This window comes from Carassius carassius, chromosome 21 (assembly GCF_963082965.1).
Source record: "Carassius carassius chromosome 21, fCarCar2.1, whole genome shotgun sequence".
Lineage (NCBI taxonomy): Eukaryota > Metazoa > Chordata > Actinopteri > Cypriniformes > Cyprinidae > Carassius > Carassius carassius.
This window is the reverse complement of record NC_081775.1, coordinates 6,395,984-6,413,830: the sequence shown is the minus strand read 5'-3', so window position 1 is coordinate 6,413,830 and position 17,847 is coordinate 6,395,984. Positions and strand designations below refer to the sequence as shown.

Below are 17,847 nucleotides of genomic sequence, written 5' to 3'. Positions count from 1 at the left end.
TCACCTCTATTTTAAAGAATTCATTAATGTTTAGTTTTTTTTCTTTATGCTTCCTTTTTTAGGGCCATAGAGATTCTGGTTCCATAATTTTCACAATAATTAAACACATCCCACCAAAGCAAGTAGTTTAGTGTAATGCGCAGTCTCATTCAGAAGTTAAATAGTTAAATACATTTGTCAAGTAGGCCTATACTGTCGGTATATGTTTTTAATTATAAATTAATTAGTTTGACCAGACATGATGATTTTCATTATACAGTACTGACACTATATAAAAATAATACCATGCTGGAAAAAAATGGCAAGTCCTTTATTATTTCAGACAAATGACAAACTCTACAAATGTGCCTGGTTGGAGAACTTGATACAATTTGAGTAAAAAAATAAAGATAAGAAAAATAAAACAAAGAATAGGAGCATGGGAATTATTGTCCTTCTCTGACACCAATATAGCATAAAACTTCAAATCCACTTTTTTCCTTCTCTTTAAAAAAACAAAAACAACATACAATGATTGTGGGCTTTCTTTTAGGATGGCAGACCTACAAATAAATTCCAGAGGTAGAGCAATTTCTTTTTTCCCAACACTAGATTTAAAAAACCCAGCAAAAGACAGGAGAAAAGAAATGCAAAAAAAGTACTGCGAGCCTTCAGTACCTGGTGAAAATATGATCTGTTTTTCTGAGGATAAAACATTACACACATGGAACAGAGAAAGGAAAGGGTATTCATACATCCATAGTAATCATTTTCCATCGTATCATTGGATATTTACATATCATCCTCTAATGCCATTTTAGAACGCTCAGAAAAACAAGGTGTAAAAAAAAAAAAAAAGAAAAGAAAAAAAAAGAAAGAAAGGGATATTTGTTGTGTGACTTTGTACATTCTGGATCTAGAGTTTGGAATAGTGGAAGAGTGTCAGAACTCACTAAACATTCACCCCTAAAGGGACACAACAACAATGTCCTGTTGAACAGCAGTTATCAGCTCATCCAGGATTTCTGTGAAGTGAGAGTTGGCCCATATAAAATTATTATTTATAAAAAAGAAAAAGAAAAGAAAAAGAACAATCACACAAAATCCACAATCAAGGTCAAGCAGAGGGCCCGGGCTCGTACGATGCTATGATTCATTCCTATGAAGGTGACAGACGGACGCGTCATGTGTCAGGCCATCATGTGGGGACAGGACTTGAGCTGCAGCCGGATGGACGTCCTGAGAAAGGAGGGCTGCTTAGTTCTGCCGTCCCAAGAGGTGCAGAGCACTGGAGAACAAAACACGCGAGAGAAACCATCAGTCAGCGGCAACTTTCAGCAGTCTGTACCAATACCAGCGAAGTTCTGTGGCTCTACCACAGCAGATTGGCTGATTATTAGTACTTATAAATCACATATTAATGCCTTCTTCTGCGTGACCTTTTTTAAGGTCGTTTAATCTGCCCAATACCTAAACTTACATCTAGATTCCTAACTATTAATACGCAGCAAACAGTAGTTTGAGGAAAAACTCTTAAACTAATCGAAAGTGTTACCATTTAACTTTTTGAAAAAAAAAAAAAATTAAATAAAATTATTTAGTTATTACCGCTACAACACAAGAAAACTTTAGTATTTAAGCCTTCAAATATTGTTCGATACTTGAAAAAACCATCGCAATTTCAGATTCACCTTATGGTCATCACTTCTGAAATTTTGCAGCGTGAAATGTAAAACTTATTTAAATTATGAACAGGTTATATACAGAGAGAGAAAATGATCAAAATGAAGTGAGCGACAAGAAAATCAACCTAATGTTTTCATTCCCAATGTTTTTTGTTTCTGGTTTAAAGCATAAAGTCTCTTAATTTTGTACAATTTACATTTGAAGTTCAAAAAATGCTGATTGGTTGATAAATGGATAAATAATGTTTTTTTTTTTCATAGATATGAATTTAAGGGTTTCTGCTCTGCTGAATTAAGACTTTAAGACCCACAGAAAGCCTGTTTATAATCAATGAAGCTGATTTCACTTGGGTTCAGCCACAGCACAAGTCTGCAGTCTGTCTACACTGCATAATAAATCTCTTATTTACATTGTGTTGTTATAATGAAACAACTTGCAAATGCTCAGAATGAGGGGATTCTAACTTAAAATCCTCTGATTGGCCATTGTGCTCACATGTTCAACAAACATGTCTGTGATTGGCCACAAAATCAGGGTCTGTCCAAATTCGAAGGCTCCTTCAAAAGCGGCTTCCTTCGTTTGTCAGAGTATAAAGCACACAACTGCTGGCTACCGAGATTCATTGTGCGCAGATGAGAAACATTTTTTTTTTCTTTTTTAATAGAAAATGCTGGATTACACTCTGAAATGCGAGTGTAAGGGCTTGTCACACATCTACATCTTGGAAAGTCTAGTATTGACTTGGAACTGAAGTCCCTAACTGAGCTGTGAACTGCTGAAGTCATTGAATGTGTCACACACCTGTTCTGTAACAAGTACTGAGCGTTCTGGATCTGGTCTTGGGTCCCGGTGATGGTGATGATGCGGTCCTCAGAACCCTGCAGGGGCTCGTCGATTTTGATTGAGGCTCCGGACTCATGACGAATCTGCTTGATCCTCTGACCGCCTTTACCGATGATGGATCCCGCCAGCTGACAATCATAGCACAGGGAGTTAAACACGTGTTTCATGTGAGAAGCGCATTGCATTACGAGTGATTTACTCACATCTTTAGGAATCGTGACTTGTGTGGTGATCACAGGACCTTCACTGTAACTGCTCCTTCCACCTGAGCATAAAAAGAGAGGGAAAGCGTCATAATGGGAGATTTACAATTACTACATAAAAGTCAACTGGCCATCTTTATAATATGAGGGCATACTTACCAGACTGATAAGAGGAATCCCAAGAGGAACTGTTGTCTGATTTGAGAAAAAGAAATGGTTAATAATCTTTTGTAAAGGTGAAGACGACTTGTGTAAACTGGGCCACTCTTTTGATAGTCTTTTCAATGTCAAAAAGTGTCTCAATTTAGTTGAATTCATTCAGTAAATATTTAAATCAGAAACATCATCTGTAAAATATATTTTTACAAACAAAAATGTTTAAATAATGTGCTTAGATTAATTCGCCCTTAAACAGAATGTAATAAATAAAAAGCTGGTTGCTTCACATGTTGTTCTAATGATGTGCAAGTAGCTGATACATTTTTTTCAAAGACCTTGATGAGCATAAACATGACCTAAAAGGTGTAAAAAAAAAAAAACCTGCGCTAGATAGCATTTATTTATTTAGCAAGTATTTTAAAACAAACTTACCATATCCATCATTCTGCAAAATAAGAGAGAAGAGAAATGAGAGAATCAAAAACCTCAAACACAAATGTTTACACATAGAAAAAAAATGTCTGTTTTGAGATAATATATATGTATTTTATTATTCTTCTGTGGCAAAAATGTACTTAATTTTGGCCACTGAGAATTAATTGGAAGGCTGTGGTTTACGGTTGTGATTGTTTCATGTGACTGCTGGTCAGCTGGTTGTTTGAGCACTGAAACTCATATTGCTCAGGTACACACATCAGCAAAGAGATGTAGTAGCAACATTTGGGCAACATTCATAAACATTTCAACATTAACAGATTTAGTTTTGTGAGACAAGTCTTGAAACTGAACTAAACGTAATAAAATGACAAAAAGACTGAATACTGACCATGCTGCCTCCATAACGATCATTGCGCCCTCGTCTTTCCCCACTGGAGAGAAAAAACGCAAAGCAACAATAAGCCAACATCACATCCTACTATAACAAACCCTGTTTCACGACACAAAGGCGACATAGGAAAACAAACAAATGCAGATCTAGATGAAGAACGTACTGCCGCCGTTCATCCATGTGGCCACGCTGGGAGCTGTAGGAGTACTGATCATCACTGTCAAAACAAAGAGATATACAGCACACATAAACTGTCAGTCAAAACAAATCAATACTTAATGATAAACCAAAATTACAATTCACAGCAAAACCAAAAATAGATGACATAAGTATGTGTCTCACCCTCTTCTGTGGTGCGAGGCTCCCATGGGCATGTTTCGTGGAGGACGACTCCCTCCTCTCCCCCCTCTCTGGGAAGCAGGGGGGCCCCTGCGTGGGCTCATGTCATCATAGTCTCTCCTGTTCTGCATGTGGTGGCCACCACGGCCTCCGCTGGGGGGCATCCGATCAAAGCCTCCGCCGCTGCTACGCCCCCTTGAGGAGAAGCCGCCCATAGGCCGACGTCCACGATCTTCATACATCATACTGAAGCCTCCGTAGTCATATGTTTCATCGTAAAAGTTAGGGTCGTACTGCTGAGCTCGACCTTTAATGGGAGCCTGGAGAGACAGAGAGAGAAACAGGTCTAATGACAGACAGCACTGGCAAACTAGGGGAGGGTGATATGGCAAAAATATCAGATTACAATTTTTTTTTATCATTTTTTTTTTAGGAAAATCACGATTCTTTGTGATATTAGTTTTACTATTTTGCAAGTTGTTTGAGCACTACAGCCAAACTAAAAATAAAGAATGGCGGATTTGTAGGCCAAAGTGGCCAAGAAATAAATCTTTGTCATTATCTTTATTATTAAAAAATAAGTACAAAGATACACATAATGTACTACTAAAACAAGCAGTTTTTTATTTTCAAGTAAATTGGGTGCATTTAGCAGAAGCATTCAAGAAATTGGATGAACAAATAAAACCAGAACAAAGATTGATTCCTATTAAAGCAACTGTATTAAAGTATTTCAGTCAGAGTATTGAGGTGATTTGTGTTGTTTTATTAACATTAAAGGAATAGTTCACTCAGAAATATAAATTCTGCCATCTATCTGTCAATTCTGCCATAGTGTTTTGATTTTATACCATTATTTAAACCTGAATGAGTTTCTTCCTTCTTCTGAACATAAATGCTATTTTAAAGAATGTGGAAAACCAAACAGTTGCTGGTCCACAGTGACTTCCACTGGATTTTTACCTACTATCAAATTCAATGTGGATTAGCAACTGTTAAATTTAAAAGAAATTAATACAGGTTTGGGTCAACATGTGAGTGAGTAAATAATGACAATAATTATATTTTAGAGTGAACTGTCCCTTTAATGACAAGCAGCAGCATGTTTAGTTCTGTCCCTTTAAGACCTGCACGCATCTCATATACAGGCACGCATCCGTTTTTCTCTCAACTGTTTACTTACATTTTAGACACAACCAAATGAGTCTATATGTAAACTTTGTGCTTTTGACAGTATTAGCGCAAAAGATAACTTGGTTCAGTAATCAGGTGCTGTTTAACAGGGTTTTAGACTTTTAGTGCACGTGCTATGTGTATATGCGCTCAGAAAAAGGACACGTCAGAACAGCACGTGAATGAAACGTTTAACCGGCAAGGCTTTAAAGCACATGCAAATAATGTACTTTTGTGATTGTGAATAAGCGCAGTGTCCGTGAGTGTAACCATACCGCTGATGTGAATGTATGTGGCATTGTACAGTATATGACAGAGGCGGTAGAACTGCAGCTAATAGAATATATGCTGTAGCACGATATTTCTTCAAAAGCAGATCGTGGAGACATTTTTATAGTCCACAATCAAAAAACATCACATCGCACACCCCTGTGTCAAACTGTCTGAATCAGACCTCCACAATGAGCTCCAGCATGGTTTTAATGCACTCCACCACCCGCTCCGCTTTGCCCCCCACGAGCACCACGCGGTCAGTGGACTGAGGACAGCACTCCTGAAAGAGCTTGATGGTGGTCTGGGTGCTCTGGAAGAGAGAAAGAGTTCTGATCAGCACAGGAAATTCCTAATTTGTAGTAGTTCAAATGCTCTTCTCAATGTCTCACTTCACGAAGCTCCTTAATCTTGGCGCCCTTCACTCCAATGATGCTCCCAGCTAGACTCTGATGGATGAGCAGCCTCAGTTCACAGTCAAAGTCCACACCATTATGATGTTGATACTGTCCAACCAATCAGAGAGGAGAATCAAATGTGTCATTCAAATATGATGTAACATACACACAAACATATATATTATATAAACACACATTGGTTTTTTCACAAATATTTTGGTTGTGGGGAATAAACAAACAAACAATCAAAAAACCTCACCTCTTCCAGAGTAGGTATGACCTTCAGTAATATCTCCGCTACTGTGGGAATATCGGCACTGATGCTTAGGATTCTGTCAAAGTAATGAATTGCATTCCACGAGAAGAGAGAAGAGAACCGATATTAGCAATACACACAGCCAGAAGAGTACCATCAGTGCTTTTGTTAGTGCATTTAACAATGAGGAGAGGAGACAGACCCCAAAGAGTCATGGAGTCATGCACTCCTTTGCCAAAGGATAGTGGAGAACACAGGAAAACAAAGAAAAACGAACTGAAGCTCCTTCCCGTTGCTGAAATGTCAAGATACAGGGAAGGTCAGATATGCAGTGTGACAGAGGGAGGTTAAAACTGATAGAGGCAGAGATGAACATGAATCAAGCAGGAGCTCCAGATCCAGCAGAGAAGAGCAGAGACAGATGAACAGTAAAGTTCAAAAGTCAAACACAACAATGAAATAATACAACAGACAAAAGGGAGACATGTCATTTGCACCTTCAAAAATTTCAGCCATGTATTAGCAAGAAACCTTTCAAATGAGAACATTTCCCAAAGGAACAAAAAAAGCTACTTCAGAGAATGTTTCTGTCGTTGGAGAGGGAAACAGGGTGGGAAAGGGCATCCGTACATGACAGAAAAGGCATTTGAACACAGTAAAACAGTTAATAACGGTACTCATGTTTCATGGCAGTAAGGGAGTAGTTTGTACATTAAGGATGTTAATACACTTCTGATATTGGCAGTAACAGAGCTGATATGACTTGGAGGTTGGAGTATCTGAGTGGCACGTACCGCTCGGGCCCACTGCTGTCTGGGACTGACACAGTGGCATTGTACTGCAGGGGGCGGGGCCAAGCACCCAGAGCAATCAAGCACACGGATGTCAATCAAGTAAGCCGCCCAATAGGAAGGGCACGATTATGGGTGTGGCCAACCAGGGAGTCAGGAGGTCAGGCGGCAGGTGGGCGGTACGAGTCGATCCGGGATATGGGAATTGGCCAAAAATGAACAGAAAAATAAAAACAAGGAAAAGGGGAGAGGGAGTGGAAGAGGAATACATTTTTAAATTGGAAACACTTTCAGGTGTGACTTTTCAATTCTCAATGTTGGAGGAGAATGGAGAACAGGAGAATATGTACTAGACCAGTATTCAATTGACTAAAGAGTATAACAGAATGTGGGGAATTTATGATACAAAGCATAGCTGCCTTTGTTCCACAAAATCTTTTTGTTTTTCTTGGACTGAGATGATTTTAAAGTGTTCTGTTTGCTTTAATACATATTCTAAAATATAATCCAGTTCTACAGACGTGTGAGCTCCACCTACCATAGTTTATGTGCATGGAAAGTGTGCGAACGTGTGAACTAAACGGAGGAGTACTCACATCTGTGCGCAGAGCTTTAATATACTTCCCACCCTTTCCGATCACCGCTCCGGCATTCTGGAGAAAAAGAGTTGTTCAGCATTGAGGGACAGCAAGAGGAACTAAACTCAAAAGTGACGGGAAAATCAGCTAATTACTTTGCTCTGTAGCAGAATTCGAAGCTCCACCATGTCGTCAGAATTTCGGGAGCGCTTATGAGGCTTGTCCTCCTCCATATCCTCAGCGGAACGCTTGCCTTGAATCCATTTTACATGGAAAAGTTACAGTGAAACACAAGCAGCAACAGATCTTTCTTTTGTAGTGTTATGACATTTTGATCCAAAATGACGAGGTCAACATAAAATAAAAAAACTCTAGAAAATGTATTTAGAAAACAGGGAAAATTGTCATTTCATGGAAGCTTCAACCCGATACAGCCTACTGTATCATATCATATGCAAATTTCTAAGGCCTTTAAATTATCAATAATCAGAACTTTGCTGAAAAACCTGTTTCTCACAATCTACTACACACATATTTATCTGTTCATCTCTCAATCATAATCATTGTATTATCGCATTATGGTGCTATTGTCCTGCATCGTTTTAGGAGCCATAAATTCCTGACGTATCAAACATGACACTCAACAAAGCCATATCTAAACTTTTCTCTTTAGATTTTGTCTAAAGGTTTAATAAACGGTCACAATATTCAATTTTACAGCTATTATTTCATACGTCAGGCTTTACGGGGTTAAACAAGATACTGCATGAGAAAAGTAAGAAGGGATTTTATCCAGTGGGAAGATATGGAAGAAAAATAAATAAAATCAAATTGACAATTATTATTATTATTTTACTATGCATATTTAACATGTATTACATTGGTTCCATTTAGATTTTTTGTTGCCTTCAAAGAATAAAATAATAATAATAATCCCTGGACCGTACCATTGCTCTCTTTGTTGCTGAAAGTGTCCTCTTCCTGTGGGTCATTTTCTGGATCCATTATCTCTCTACAAGTGGAGATGAACAGCCCTCTCTATCCAAATGGATGCCTGAGGGAAAACCCAGATGAAAATATGACATGGCCTAATAGGATGCTAGCCCCAAGCTTGTGCGTGTAATCATTTTTATGATATTATCAGAATGAACAGTGCTCTTTGTTTGCTGAGCGTGATTGGGACAAAACACAGGAGGAGAAAGAATTAAAGGCAACTATAATGATTTACACAAAACTAAAACTAAATGTTCTGGTAGGTGTTCTCCAACAATGTACTGAAATTCAACTCCAATAAATATTCAACTCAGCTATTTACTGCCTTGTAAAGTATTAGAAAACAAACATAGACTTGGGATGTGTCTCAAACCCTATTAGGCTGCATACCTAGACAACACTTAATGTTCAAACTCGTCTGCGATGCACAAACTACTCGCTGTTGTCTAGATATGAAGCTCGCAGTGTTTGATTACACTAAAGTTAGTATGTCAGTCGCCATCTTCCTGTTCTCGATCCGCTGCCTGACTGGCTAACGTTGATTAACAACAGAGTTTCAGTAAGCTAACGAGCTAGCACCTTAAAGTATATTTTATCATCAAGAATACTGGTATTTATTACGCCACGTGGAAAAGAAATATAGTTAAATAAGTAGAAAACACACTTCCTATAGCAACTGTGGAAGTTACAGTAACGTTAAATGATTATGGTTGCTAGTTTCCTTTAGCTAACAGCGATGAAGCTAACTTAGCTATCGCAAGAAAAAAAACTAAATGAAAATTGCGACCGTGTGCACGAAGAAGTACCTCAATAATTTAGGATTGTGAAACAGTTTGACCCGAGAGCATACTGGTTACTTGCGTAAAAACGGTGAAAGAGTTATTTTGTGTGAGGAAATGTCTCCACCGACCTGTTCCTGTGTCGTGCTCCTCTTCAACAACAGTGACGCACTAAATCTTTCTAGCCCCGCTGTCGCGCGGACCAATGAACGTGCCTCCCTCCACAAAAGATACGCACTCTGATTGGTCCAAACTCCAGCACAACCGACACTCCAGAAGTGTCGCGGACAATTATTGGTAAAAAGAAACGTCCATCTTTTAAGAACGCTTTTTATGATTGGCTAGCACGACTGCTTGGTATTTCACGACTGCAGTCTCTTTCTGATATGAGGTAAATGTGATGTTTTGTTTGCAAGTTACTCAATGAAGTGTTAAACAAGTAGTCGCTGTAAAGGAGTCACAAGAAGACCTATAGTGTGTAGGTTATGGCACCAATACACTCACTAGAACGAATTCAACGGCGTACTCAAGCTTGACACCATGCAGCCTGCACGTGAATGATTGTCTGGTGAGCTGTCTGCTTTATCTAATCATAAAAAGAGTGTAAACTGCAGAATATATCTGACTATCTATCGGTCTGTCTATCTTCTGTCTGTCCATCCATATATCTATCTATCATTGATTAATTGTCATTGTAAAATTATTGTTGCTATGTGGTTGCTAGGGTACTCAGGGTGGTTGCATGAACATGCTAGAAACATGATAACATCATGCTAGTAACTTGTTAATCATGCTAACAACATGTTAGTAACACCCTAGCAACCACCCCAGGTATCCTAACAAAACCCAAGCAACCACTCTAGGTGCCCTAACAACCGCATAGCAACATCCTAGCAATGGCCAAGGGTACCCTAACAACCACACAGCAAAACCTAGAAACAGCCTGGGTACAATAGCAACCACATAGTAACATTCTAGCAACAACCCAAAGTACCTCAACAACCGCATAACAACACCCCAGCTACCCTAGCAACTGCATAGTAACACCCTAGTAACCACCATAAGTACCTAAGCAACCGCATAGCAACACCCTAGTAATGCCTTGGGTACCTTAGCAACTGCCTAGTAAAACCCTAGCAACACCTCAGCTATCCTAGCAACCACCTAGCAACACCTTAGCAACTACCCCAGCAACCACCCCAGCTACTCTAGTAACCACATAGCAACACCCTATCAACCACCAAAAATACCCTAGCAACTACATAGCAACCTCTTAGCAACCCCCCAATACCCTAGCAAACGCATATCAGCACCCTACAACCAACCTGTGCACATAAACCTCTGCAGAGCAACAGCCTAGCACCCACCCCAAGTACCCTAGCAACCACATAGCAATACCTTAGCAACTACCCCAGGTAACCTAGAAACACCATAGTAACCACCTTGAGTGCCCTAGAAACCACCCTAGAAGCCACCCCATGTACCCCAGTGATCTGATTTTCTGTGTCTGTTCTTCTGATGGACTGTATTTGCATAAAAAAACATTCAAACTTTAATCTTTAAAACTATATGAAGTATTTCAAACTACTTCAAAGTGAAAACCTTCCTTGTCTACAAACTTTACTTTCTAGTTACACAATTGAAGATGTAATATATATATATTACAGGTGCTGGTTATATAATTAGAATATCATCAAAACGTTGATTTATTTAACTAATTCCATTCAAAAAGTGAAACTTGTATATTATGTTCATTTATTACACAGAGACTGATATATTTCAAATGTTTTTTTCTTTTAATTTTGATGATTATAACTGACAACTAAGGAAAATCCCAAATTCAGTATCTCAGAAAATTAGAATATTGTGAAAAGGTTCAATATTGAAGACACCTGGTGCCACACTCTAATCAGTTAATTAACTCAAAACACCTGCAAAGCCTTTAAATTGTCTCTCAGTCTAGTTCTGTAGGCTACACAATCATGGGGAAGACTGCTGACTTGACAGTTGTCCAAAAGACACCTTGCACAAGGAGGGCACGACACAAAAGGTCATTGCAAAAGAGGCTGGCTGTTCACAGAGCTCTGTGTTCAAACACATTAATAGAGAGGCGAAGAGAAGGAAAAGATGTGGTAGAAAAAAAGTGTACAAGCAATAGAGATAACCGCACACTGGAGAGGATTGTGAAACAAAACTCATTCAGAAATGTGGGGGAGATTCACAAAGAGTGAACTGCAGCTGGAGTCAGTGCTTCAAGAACCACTTCACACAGACGCATGCACGACATGGGTTTCAGCTGTCGCAATCCTTGTGTCAAGTCACTCTTGAACAACAGACAGCATCAGAAGTGGCTGAAGACAAAAAGCACTGGACTGCTGCTGAGTGGTCCAAATTTATGTTCTGTGATGAAAGTAAATTTTGCATTTCCTTTGGAAATCAGGGTCCCAGAGTCTGGAGGAAGAGAGGAGAGGCACACAATCCATCCACGTTGCTTGAGGTCCAGTGTAAAGTTTCCACAGTCAGTGATGGTTTGGGGTGCCATGACATCTGCTGGTGTTGGTCCACTGTGTTTTCTGAGGTCCAAGGTCAACACAGCCGTATACCAGGAATTTTAGAGCATAATATACAAGTTTCACTTTTTGAATGGAATTCGTGAAATAAATCAACTTTTTGATGATATTCTAATTATATGACCAGCACCTGTATATATATATAAAATGTATGTGTGTGTGTGTGTGTGTAAAATTTTAAACTTACAAATTACAATATTTGTTTAAAATGTTTTTACTAAATTCTTAAATCATTAATACACATCTGACTCTTTCTGTGTTTAATAGTTGAAGCTCTCGTGTCCCAGACAGTGAGAGGATGTCAGCGGGTGAAGTGCAGGTTACCCAGGCATGGCTGCATTCTCAGTGGCACATCCAGGTCCCTCATGCCTGGCTGGACGCTTGTGTGAACTGGATAAAGGAGGAAGCGGATGGCGAACCCATGCCTCAGTCGCTGCTGAATCAGCGCGTCCTGGAGCAATGGCTGCTGACTGACCTGCGAGATCTGTCCCACCCGGTGCTCCCCGAAAGAATATCCGAGGCACAGAAAATGGAACTTAACAGCTGTTACTGTCTTCAGATGGACTCCCTACTAGATGTCAGCCAGCCTGCATACACGCAACTGCAGCGTATTCGGGGCACCAACTGCTCTAATGATCAAGTCTCTGCAGCTACGCCGGAAACGCAGCGGCCGTGGGAGGCCAAGCCCACACGTATGGTGATGTTGCAGCTCACGGATGGAGTCCAGAGTCTGGAGGGTATGGAATACCGGCCCATCCCGGCTTTAAGTACCAACCTGCCACCCGGGACGAAGCTACAGCTTGTCGGTCCTATCGTCGTCCGTCTCGGGGTGTTGCTCTTGAAAGCAGAGAACGTGAAGGTGTTGGGTGGGGAGGTGGAACAGCTCTTGGAGATTTACTCCCAGAGCAGAGTGCTGTGTGGGACCCTCGGTGTGCCTGAGGAGAACCATCCACAAGGTGAGGAACCAGATGACCAGGAGCTCCTGGCCAGCATAGAGGCTCCAGTAGATCATCAGGTAGCTGACAGCGGCTATGACAGCATGGCTTCAGTAGCTTCTTTCAGACCACCTCAGTCACAACCCCGTCCTCAAGCAACGCCCATTTCCAGAGAAGACAACTGGGAAATGGATGAAATTCCAGATGATGACTTCAGAAGCATTCCAGACAATTTTGACGATGTACCGCAAAATGTGGTGGATGGTGTTCCTGAGGACTTCGATGACATCCCGTTAGAAGAGCTGGACAGTGTGATGTGCCCGATCGATTCAGAAGGCAGAGCTGATGCAATCCAGCCCACAATTGAAGAACCAAGCCTTTTAAGTTTTCGTGCTAGAACAACTCTTAACATTAGAAACTTAAATGAAGTTCCTGTCGCATCTGTTGCCAGTTCCTCTACAAATGCAGTTGAGGAGCCTACTGCAAACTTCCCCAACCAACCCAAAACTGAAGAACCAAGTCAAACTTTTCGCTCTAAAACTCTGCTTGGCACCACCAACCAAAGCAGAATCTTCAATGAAGTTCCTCAAACATCTTTTACAAGTTCCTCTAGAAACACGGCTGGATCTTCTGGTTGTGAACGAGAGACACCTACTCCACCATACCTCTGCATGCTACAGGCTGGCCACTGGCCGCCTGCCAAAGCTCAGATTTTACGACTACAAGCTTTCATTGTTACCCTCAAAGGAAATTTGCGCAGTAGTAGTGGCATGTGGAAACTCGGGGCCACCATATCTGACGGAACCGGTTACTTGGATGTGGATCTGTCTGACGCTATGCTCACCAAACTCATCGGCTACACGGCACCAGAGGCTCGAGTGCTACGGAAGGACCTGGCAAGACGCGGTGAGGTGGACCGTGGGATTCAGCACTGTCAAAGAGAGCTGGTGGATATGTGCTGTATGATGAGTGTGCAGGTGGATCAGACGGGCAGAGGAGTCGTGTTGTGTGTCAGTCCGCTCTCTGACAAGGAATGCGCTGAGATACAGAAAAGAGTGAAAGAGAGGAGGAAGTAAGCCGTACTTATTCTCTGGACTCTCATTTAACCTAATTTGACAGTGTTTGTGCTGATTCAGTCAGTGGTTTCTTAAATATTTTAGTAGAGAAACTCGTTTTGGTTCTTTCAGTCTGAGGAAAACGGCTTCTAAAGTCCTTCACTCATATCGGTTACATTGCAGAATCCACTGTGTCCTATTTTTGAAAATAGTTTTTTGTTGGATTTTTGTTGTTTTTATATTTGCATGTCTTTGAATGCGATTTAATAAATTTAAAAAGATCATTTAAACATCATTGCATTTTTGTTTTTCTTGTAGAACAATTTTCTATTTTGTGATTTCCTTGTGTTCTGAGAAGTTTAATATTAATTATTTAAATATTATATAATAATAATAATAATTATTTTAATATTATACACGTACCGTTACACCCCTAATATATATATCTCAGCTGCGTGGCATGTCCATTTTTAATTCGGCTCCCATGTTAGAGCTTGCAGACTGCCTGCGCGAGACGCGCGGAACACGCGTGCATGCTAGAAATAGAACCGACGCCTATATTTCACGCGACACGCAAGCATGTTGGAAGCGTTTCCAGGCAAAATAGAATAGGAAAATATGTTTGTCATTTTGTACACAAATACATATTAATTCATGACACTTTGATGTTTAAAAGTCTACAGGTATATTCAGATATAAATGTAATTTGAAAAATAAATGAATAATTATCAATTTTCAAATATTGCATCTGTCAAACATAGTCTATTTTGCCGTCAATACTTTTGACAGGTGCAATATGCCAGTGTGTCACCGGCCTAAGGTTTTCAAAAGGCATCACACGAGTGTGAACATCACTACAACTAGGAAAAAAACGATTGTAATTCAAACGCAGCTCCCGTCGGCATTTAAACAGACCTTTGCTCTTAATTCTGATCGGTCCAACGCAATAACAAAATCTGATCAGGTCTAAAAACTGAAACTTGATGTTGCACTTTACACTTTGGAAAAGTTATATTTTTTTAAATATGAGCAGGCCTACAAGCTGGGATTGGTAATGCTGCACTGTAATCAAAGTTATTTATTTATATTTTTCATTATATTTTATTATATGATATTGGTTTGAGACTGAGAGTATTTTATTTAGTGGAGAACTTTGCAGCAGTATTTTATTTCTTATTCTTTTTTTATTTTATATATATTTTATTAAAAAGTATTTAAAAAAAAGTGCAAACAAATTGTTAAAAAAAAGTTTATAGTCATAAACAACCTGCAGTTTAATGTTTGCATTTCTTTCCCTTACTGTACCGAAAATGAACCGAACCGTGACTTTAAAACCGAGGTACGTACCGAACCGTGATTTTTTGCGTACCGTTACACCCGTAATATATATATATAAATAAATAAATTTATTTATTTTTTCAATTAACGCAGGGGCGGAGCTATGGTTGGCACCCCCACTCACAACTGCTGCTTCTACCACTTTTTCTCTTGACAAAAAGTGCATTTATTCAGTCCCAGAATGACTGAAGACCTGGAGTGGGTCAGAAAAGGTAAAAAGAGTTGAGAGAAAATATAATGCATGTCAGATCCGGTTCACATTCAGCAGCAGCTCTTAAAGAAATAGCAGCCAAAACAACCTAATAACCAGCTGCTGTGACGTCTATTAATCAAAGGACAAAGAAAAAAAAAGAGGAAAAAATAACTTCTATAGCTTTAAAGCTTCATCTATGTTTAATTTAGAATTTAGTGTTAATTAACTTCAATTTTGCACATGGGATGCAGGAAAAAAACAGTAGGCTAAATCATGTGCACAATTTACTATTTCGTTCCCTTGATTTTATAAATTGTGCACACAGTTTACTAATTAATTTCCTTGATTTGCTTAATCGTGCACACGGTTTATAAATCGAGACAACAAATTATTAAATCTTGCGCATGATTTAGTTATTTTTTTCTTGCATGTCATGTTCGGGGCTCCGTACTATTTCATTTTCTGTATACTGTATTTCTGCTGCAGGGCACAGGTTGCTAAATATGACATTTATTATAATGGGTTTATGTGAAGATTTATGTAAAGTTCACTTAAATTAGTTTAAAATTGATAGCTTTCTATCTTAAATATTAGGGGGGCAATTTTATAAGGGAATCCGTATTGGTATCATTGATATTGGCCTTCGGTCATGAAAAAAGATGCCATATTATTTTTGTAATATTTTTGTTAATGTTAACAAATAGTAATAAATATACTTTATACATCTTTATGTTGTTTGTACGTTAATTTGAAGATTGAATGTGAAATTATATTACAATATAAAAGTTTATTTAAAAACTTTAATGTTAGGTGGGGTCAATCGCGATTTAATTTCAGAAATAAATGTGATTAATTAGTTTTATCGATTGACAGCACACTTTGTAGATAAAAGCATTTAATAAGAAAAGGTATTCTGGTCAGGCTTTGCAAAGTGTGTTACTGTACTTTACACCATCATTCGTTAATACTAAGGGCTGTGGGTTTGCAAATCATCATCCTTAATATAAGAAACGATAACAGTTTTGGTTACTTGGGCAAGCAGCTTCACATACACAGACGTCTTAAAACTTATAACAACAGGCACCAATAGATGGCAGCATTGGAATGTAATTGCTGTGTAAAATGCAACCCATCAATTGTAAGCCAATTACATGCCAAACAGACCCTTTAATGACCAAGCTAATTCCCATGTAGGCTATTCTTCCTGCTGTTTACATAAAGGTATAAAAGAAGGAAAAAATGCCCAGGAAAAGAGCCTGAACATTTCCAGACCAGAATGCAAAATGTTGACTAGGCAGGCTTTCATTATGAAGTCTTGTTTTTTGCAATCTTATACTCCATCAATTAAATCCAATCATAAAGTAGCATTGTCCTGTTCTTAATCCTATATATTCTACAGCTTTATCTCTACGGTTTATGGTCCTGGTCTAAAAATACATGAGTGTCATTAACTGAGTGCGCAGTAAATTGCCCCTTCACGAGACTCCCACTGCGCACGCACGCTCATCTCATTCACCCCTGATTTATATTCTCGCGTCGTACGTCAGTCCTGACGTCATCAGAACAAACGGGTTGCAAAAGCTGCTCTGTATGTAGTGACTCGTTTTATTGCCTCGAATTAGGCTCACTCACCCTAGGTGGCGACAAGAAGTGAGTGGTCTTTTGTGTTGTGAGACTGATGATACAAAGGGCAACATTTGTTAAACAATGTTAGCATCACAAGGCCACCAGGTGAGACACAGGGCCCACGACCGGCATTAGAAAGCAGATTGAAAATTGTTACCCATGTTCAATGGAAAAGTCCAAGCAACTCAAAAAAGTTGCCTGGCAAAATAGCTCATGAGGTTGCCCTGTGCATCATCAGCATAAAAGTTAATGACTGACCATGTGACCAAAACAAATCTTAAGATCCTTTATTAAAATTTGCTGGTCTACAAATCAACTAGCCCTGATTTTCTGCTCACCTACTGTTAAAGTGATAGCTCACCCATAAATGGGGTTATATTATGGAAGTCACTGTCTACCAGCAACTATCTGGAACAACACGAGGATGAGTAATTGATAACAACATTTTAATTTTTTGGGTGAACTTTAACTATCCCTTACAAAATAAATAAATAATCCACCCTGTGCTACCAGGTGCTTGTTCACGTGACTGACGATCTGTGTGTTTATCAAAAACGCTGATGCCCGATATGATCTCACGGCAATTCATACATATTTTATGAGGTGCCTAATTCTTCACTCGACCTCACTTGTACGAATTGGTACAATTTTTGATACATTTTATGTATTTGCTGAGTTCCCCGATTTGTATGGATTCGTACTGATGACCAACTCCAACACCGTCCATTATGGGGTCTAGACAAATCTACAAAATCAAACGAGTGAGGTGCTACATAAGCCACCTTATAAAATACACAGGGGCGGACTTTAATTCAAAAAGTCAATTTCTGCATAGAAATATTATGCCAAATAGA

The 17,847-nt window shown here is 39.2% G+C and overlaps 2 protein-coding genes across 3 annotated transcripts; one reads left to right on the top strand and one right to left on the bottom strand.

Annotated features, from left to right (window-relative positions):
* Window positions 1-289: 289 nt before the first annotated feature.
* LOC132097416 (heterogeneous nuclear ribonucleoprotein K-like) lies at window positions 290-9,435 on the bottom strand. The gene is made up of 16 exons (XM_059503116.1): window positions 9,304-9,435; window positions 8,452-8,558; window positions 7,660-7,757; window positions 7,523-7,579; window positions 6,930-6,973; window positions 6,139-6,211; window positions 5,874-5,987; window positions 5,666-5,794; window positions 4,042-4,358; window positions 3,863-3,916; window positions 3,697-3,739; window positions 3,303-3,315; window positions 2,871-2,906; window positions 2,712-2,773; window positions 2,467-2,636; window positions 290-1,267 (listed from the first exon to the last, which is right to left on the bottom strand). The coding sequence occupies exons 2-16, from the start codon at window positions 8,507-8,509 to the stop codon at window positions 1,237-1,239; spliced, it is 1,299 nt and encodes a 432-aa protein (XP_059359099.1). The 5' UTR covers window positions 8,510-8,558; window positions 9,304-9,435; the 3' UTR covers window positions 290-1,236.
* A 112-nt stretch (window positions 9,436-9,547) lies between these two features.
* On the top strand, window positions 9,548-13,900 carry rmi1 (RMI1, RecQ mediated genome instability 1, homolog (S. cerevisiae)). 2 transcript variants are annotated; one of them, XM_059503113.1, is made up of 2 exons: window positions 9,548-9,667; window positions 12,114-13,900. In XM_059503113.1, exon 2 carries the CDS (start codon window positions 12,145-12,147, stop codon window positions 13,855-13,857), a length of 1,713 nt encoding a protein of 570 aa, XP_059359096.1. In that variant the 5' UTR covers window positions 9,548-9,667; window positions 12,114-12,144; the 3' UTR covers window positions 13,858-13,900. The 2 variants fall into 2 exon arrangements, with proteins under 2 accessions (XP_059359096.1, XP_059359095.1); XM_059503112.1 differs by having other exon boundaries at window positions 9,608-9,844.
* Window positions 13,901-17,847: the final 3,947 nt, after the last annotated feature.

Bases quoted from the DNA above. Each gene is read 5' to 3' on its own strand.
- LOC132097416 (XM_059503116.1), bottom strand. From the start codon at position 8,509: ATGGATCCAGAAAATGACCCACAGGAAGAGGACACTTTCAGCAACAAA. The intron at 6,974-7,522 runs GTGAGTACTCCT...CGCCCCCTGCAG, and splicing joins TTAAAGCTCTGCGCACAGAT to TACAATGCCACTGTGTCAGT. The intron at 5,988-6,138 runs GTGAGGTTTTTT...TTGGTTGGACAG, and splicing joins TCATACCTACTCTGGAAGAG to TATCAACATCATAATGGTGT.
- rmi1 (XM_059503113.1), top strand. From the start codon at position 12,145: ATGTCAGCGGGTGAAGTGCAGGTTACCCAGGCATGGCTGCATTCTCAG.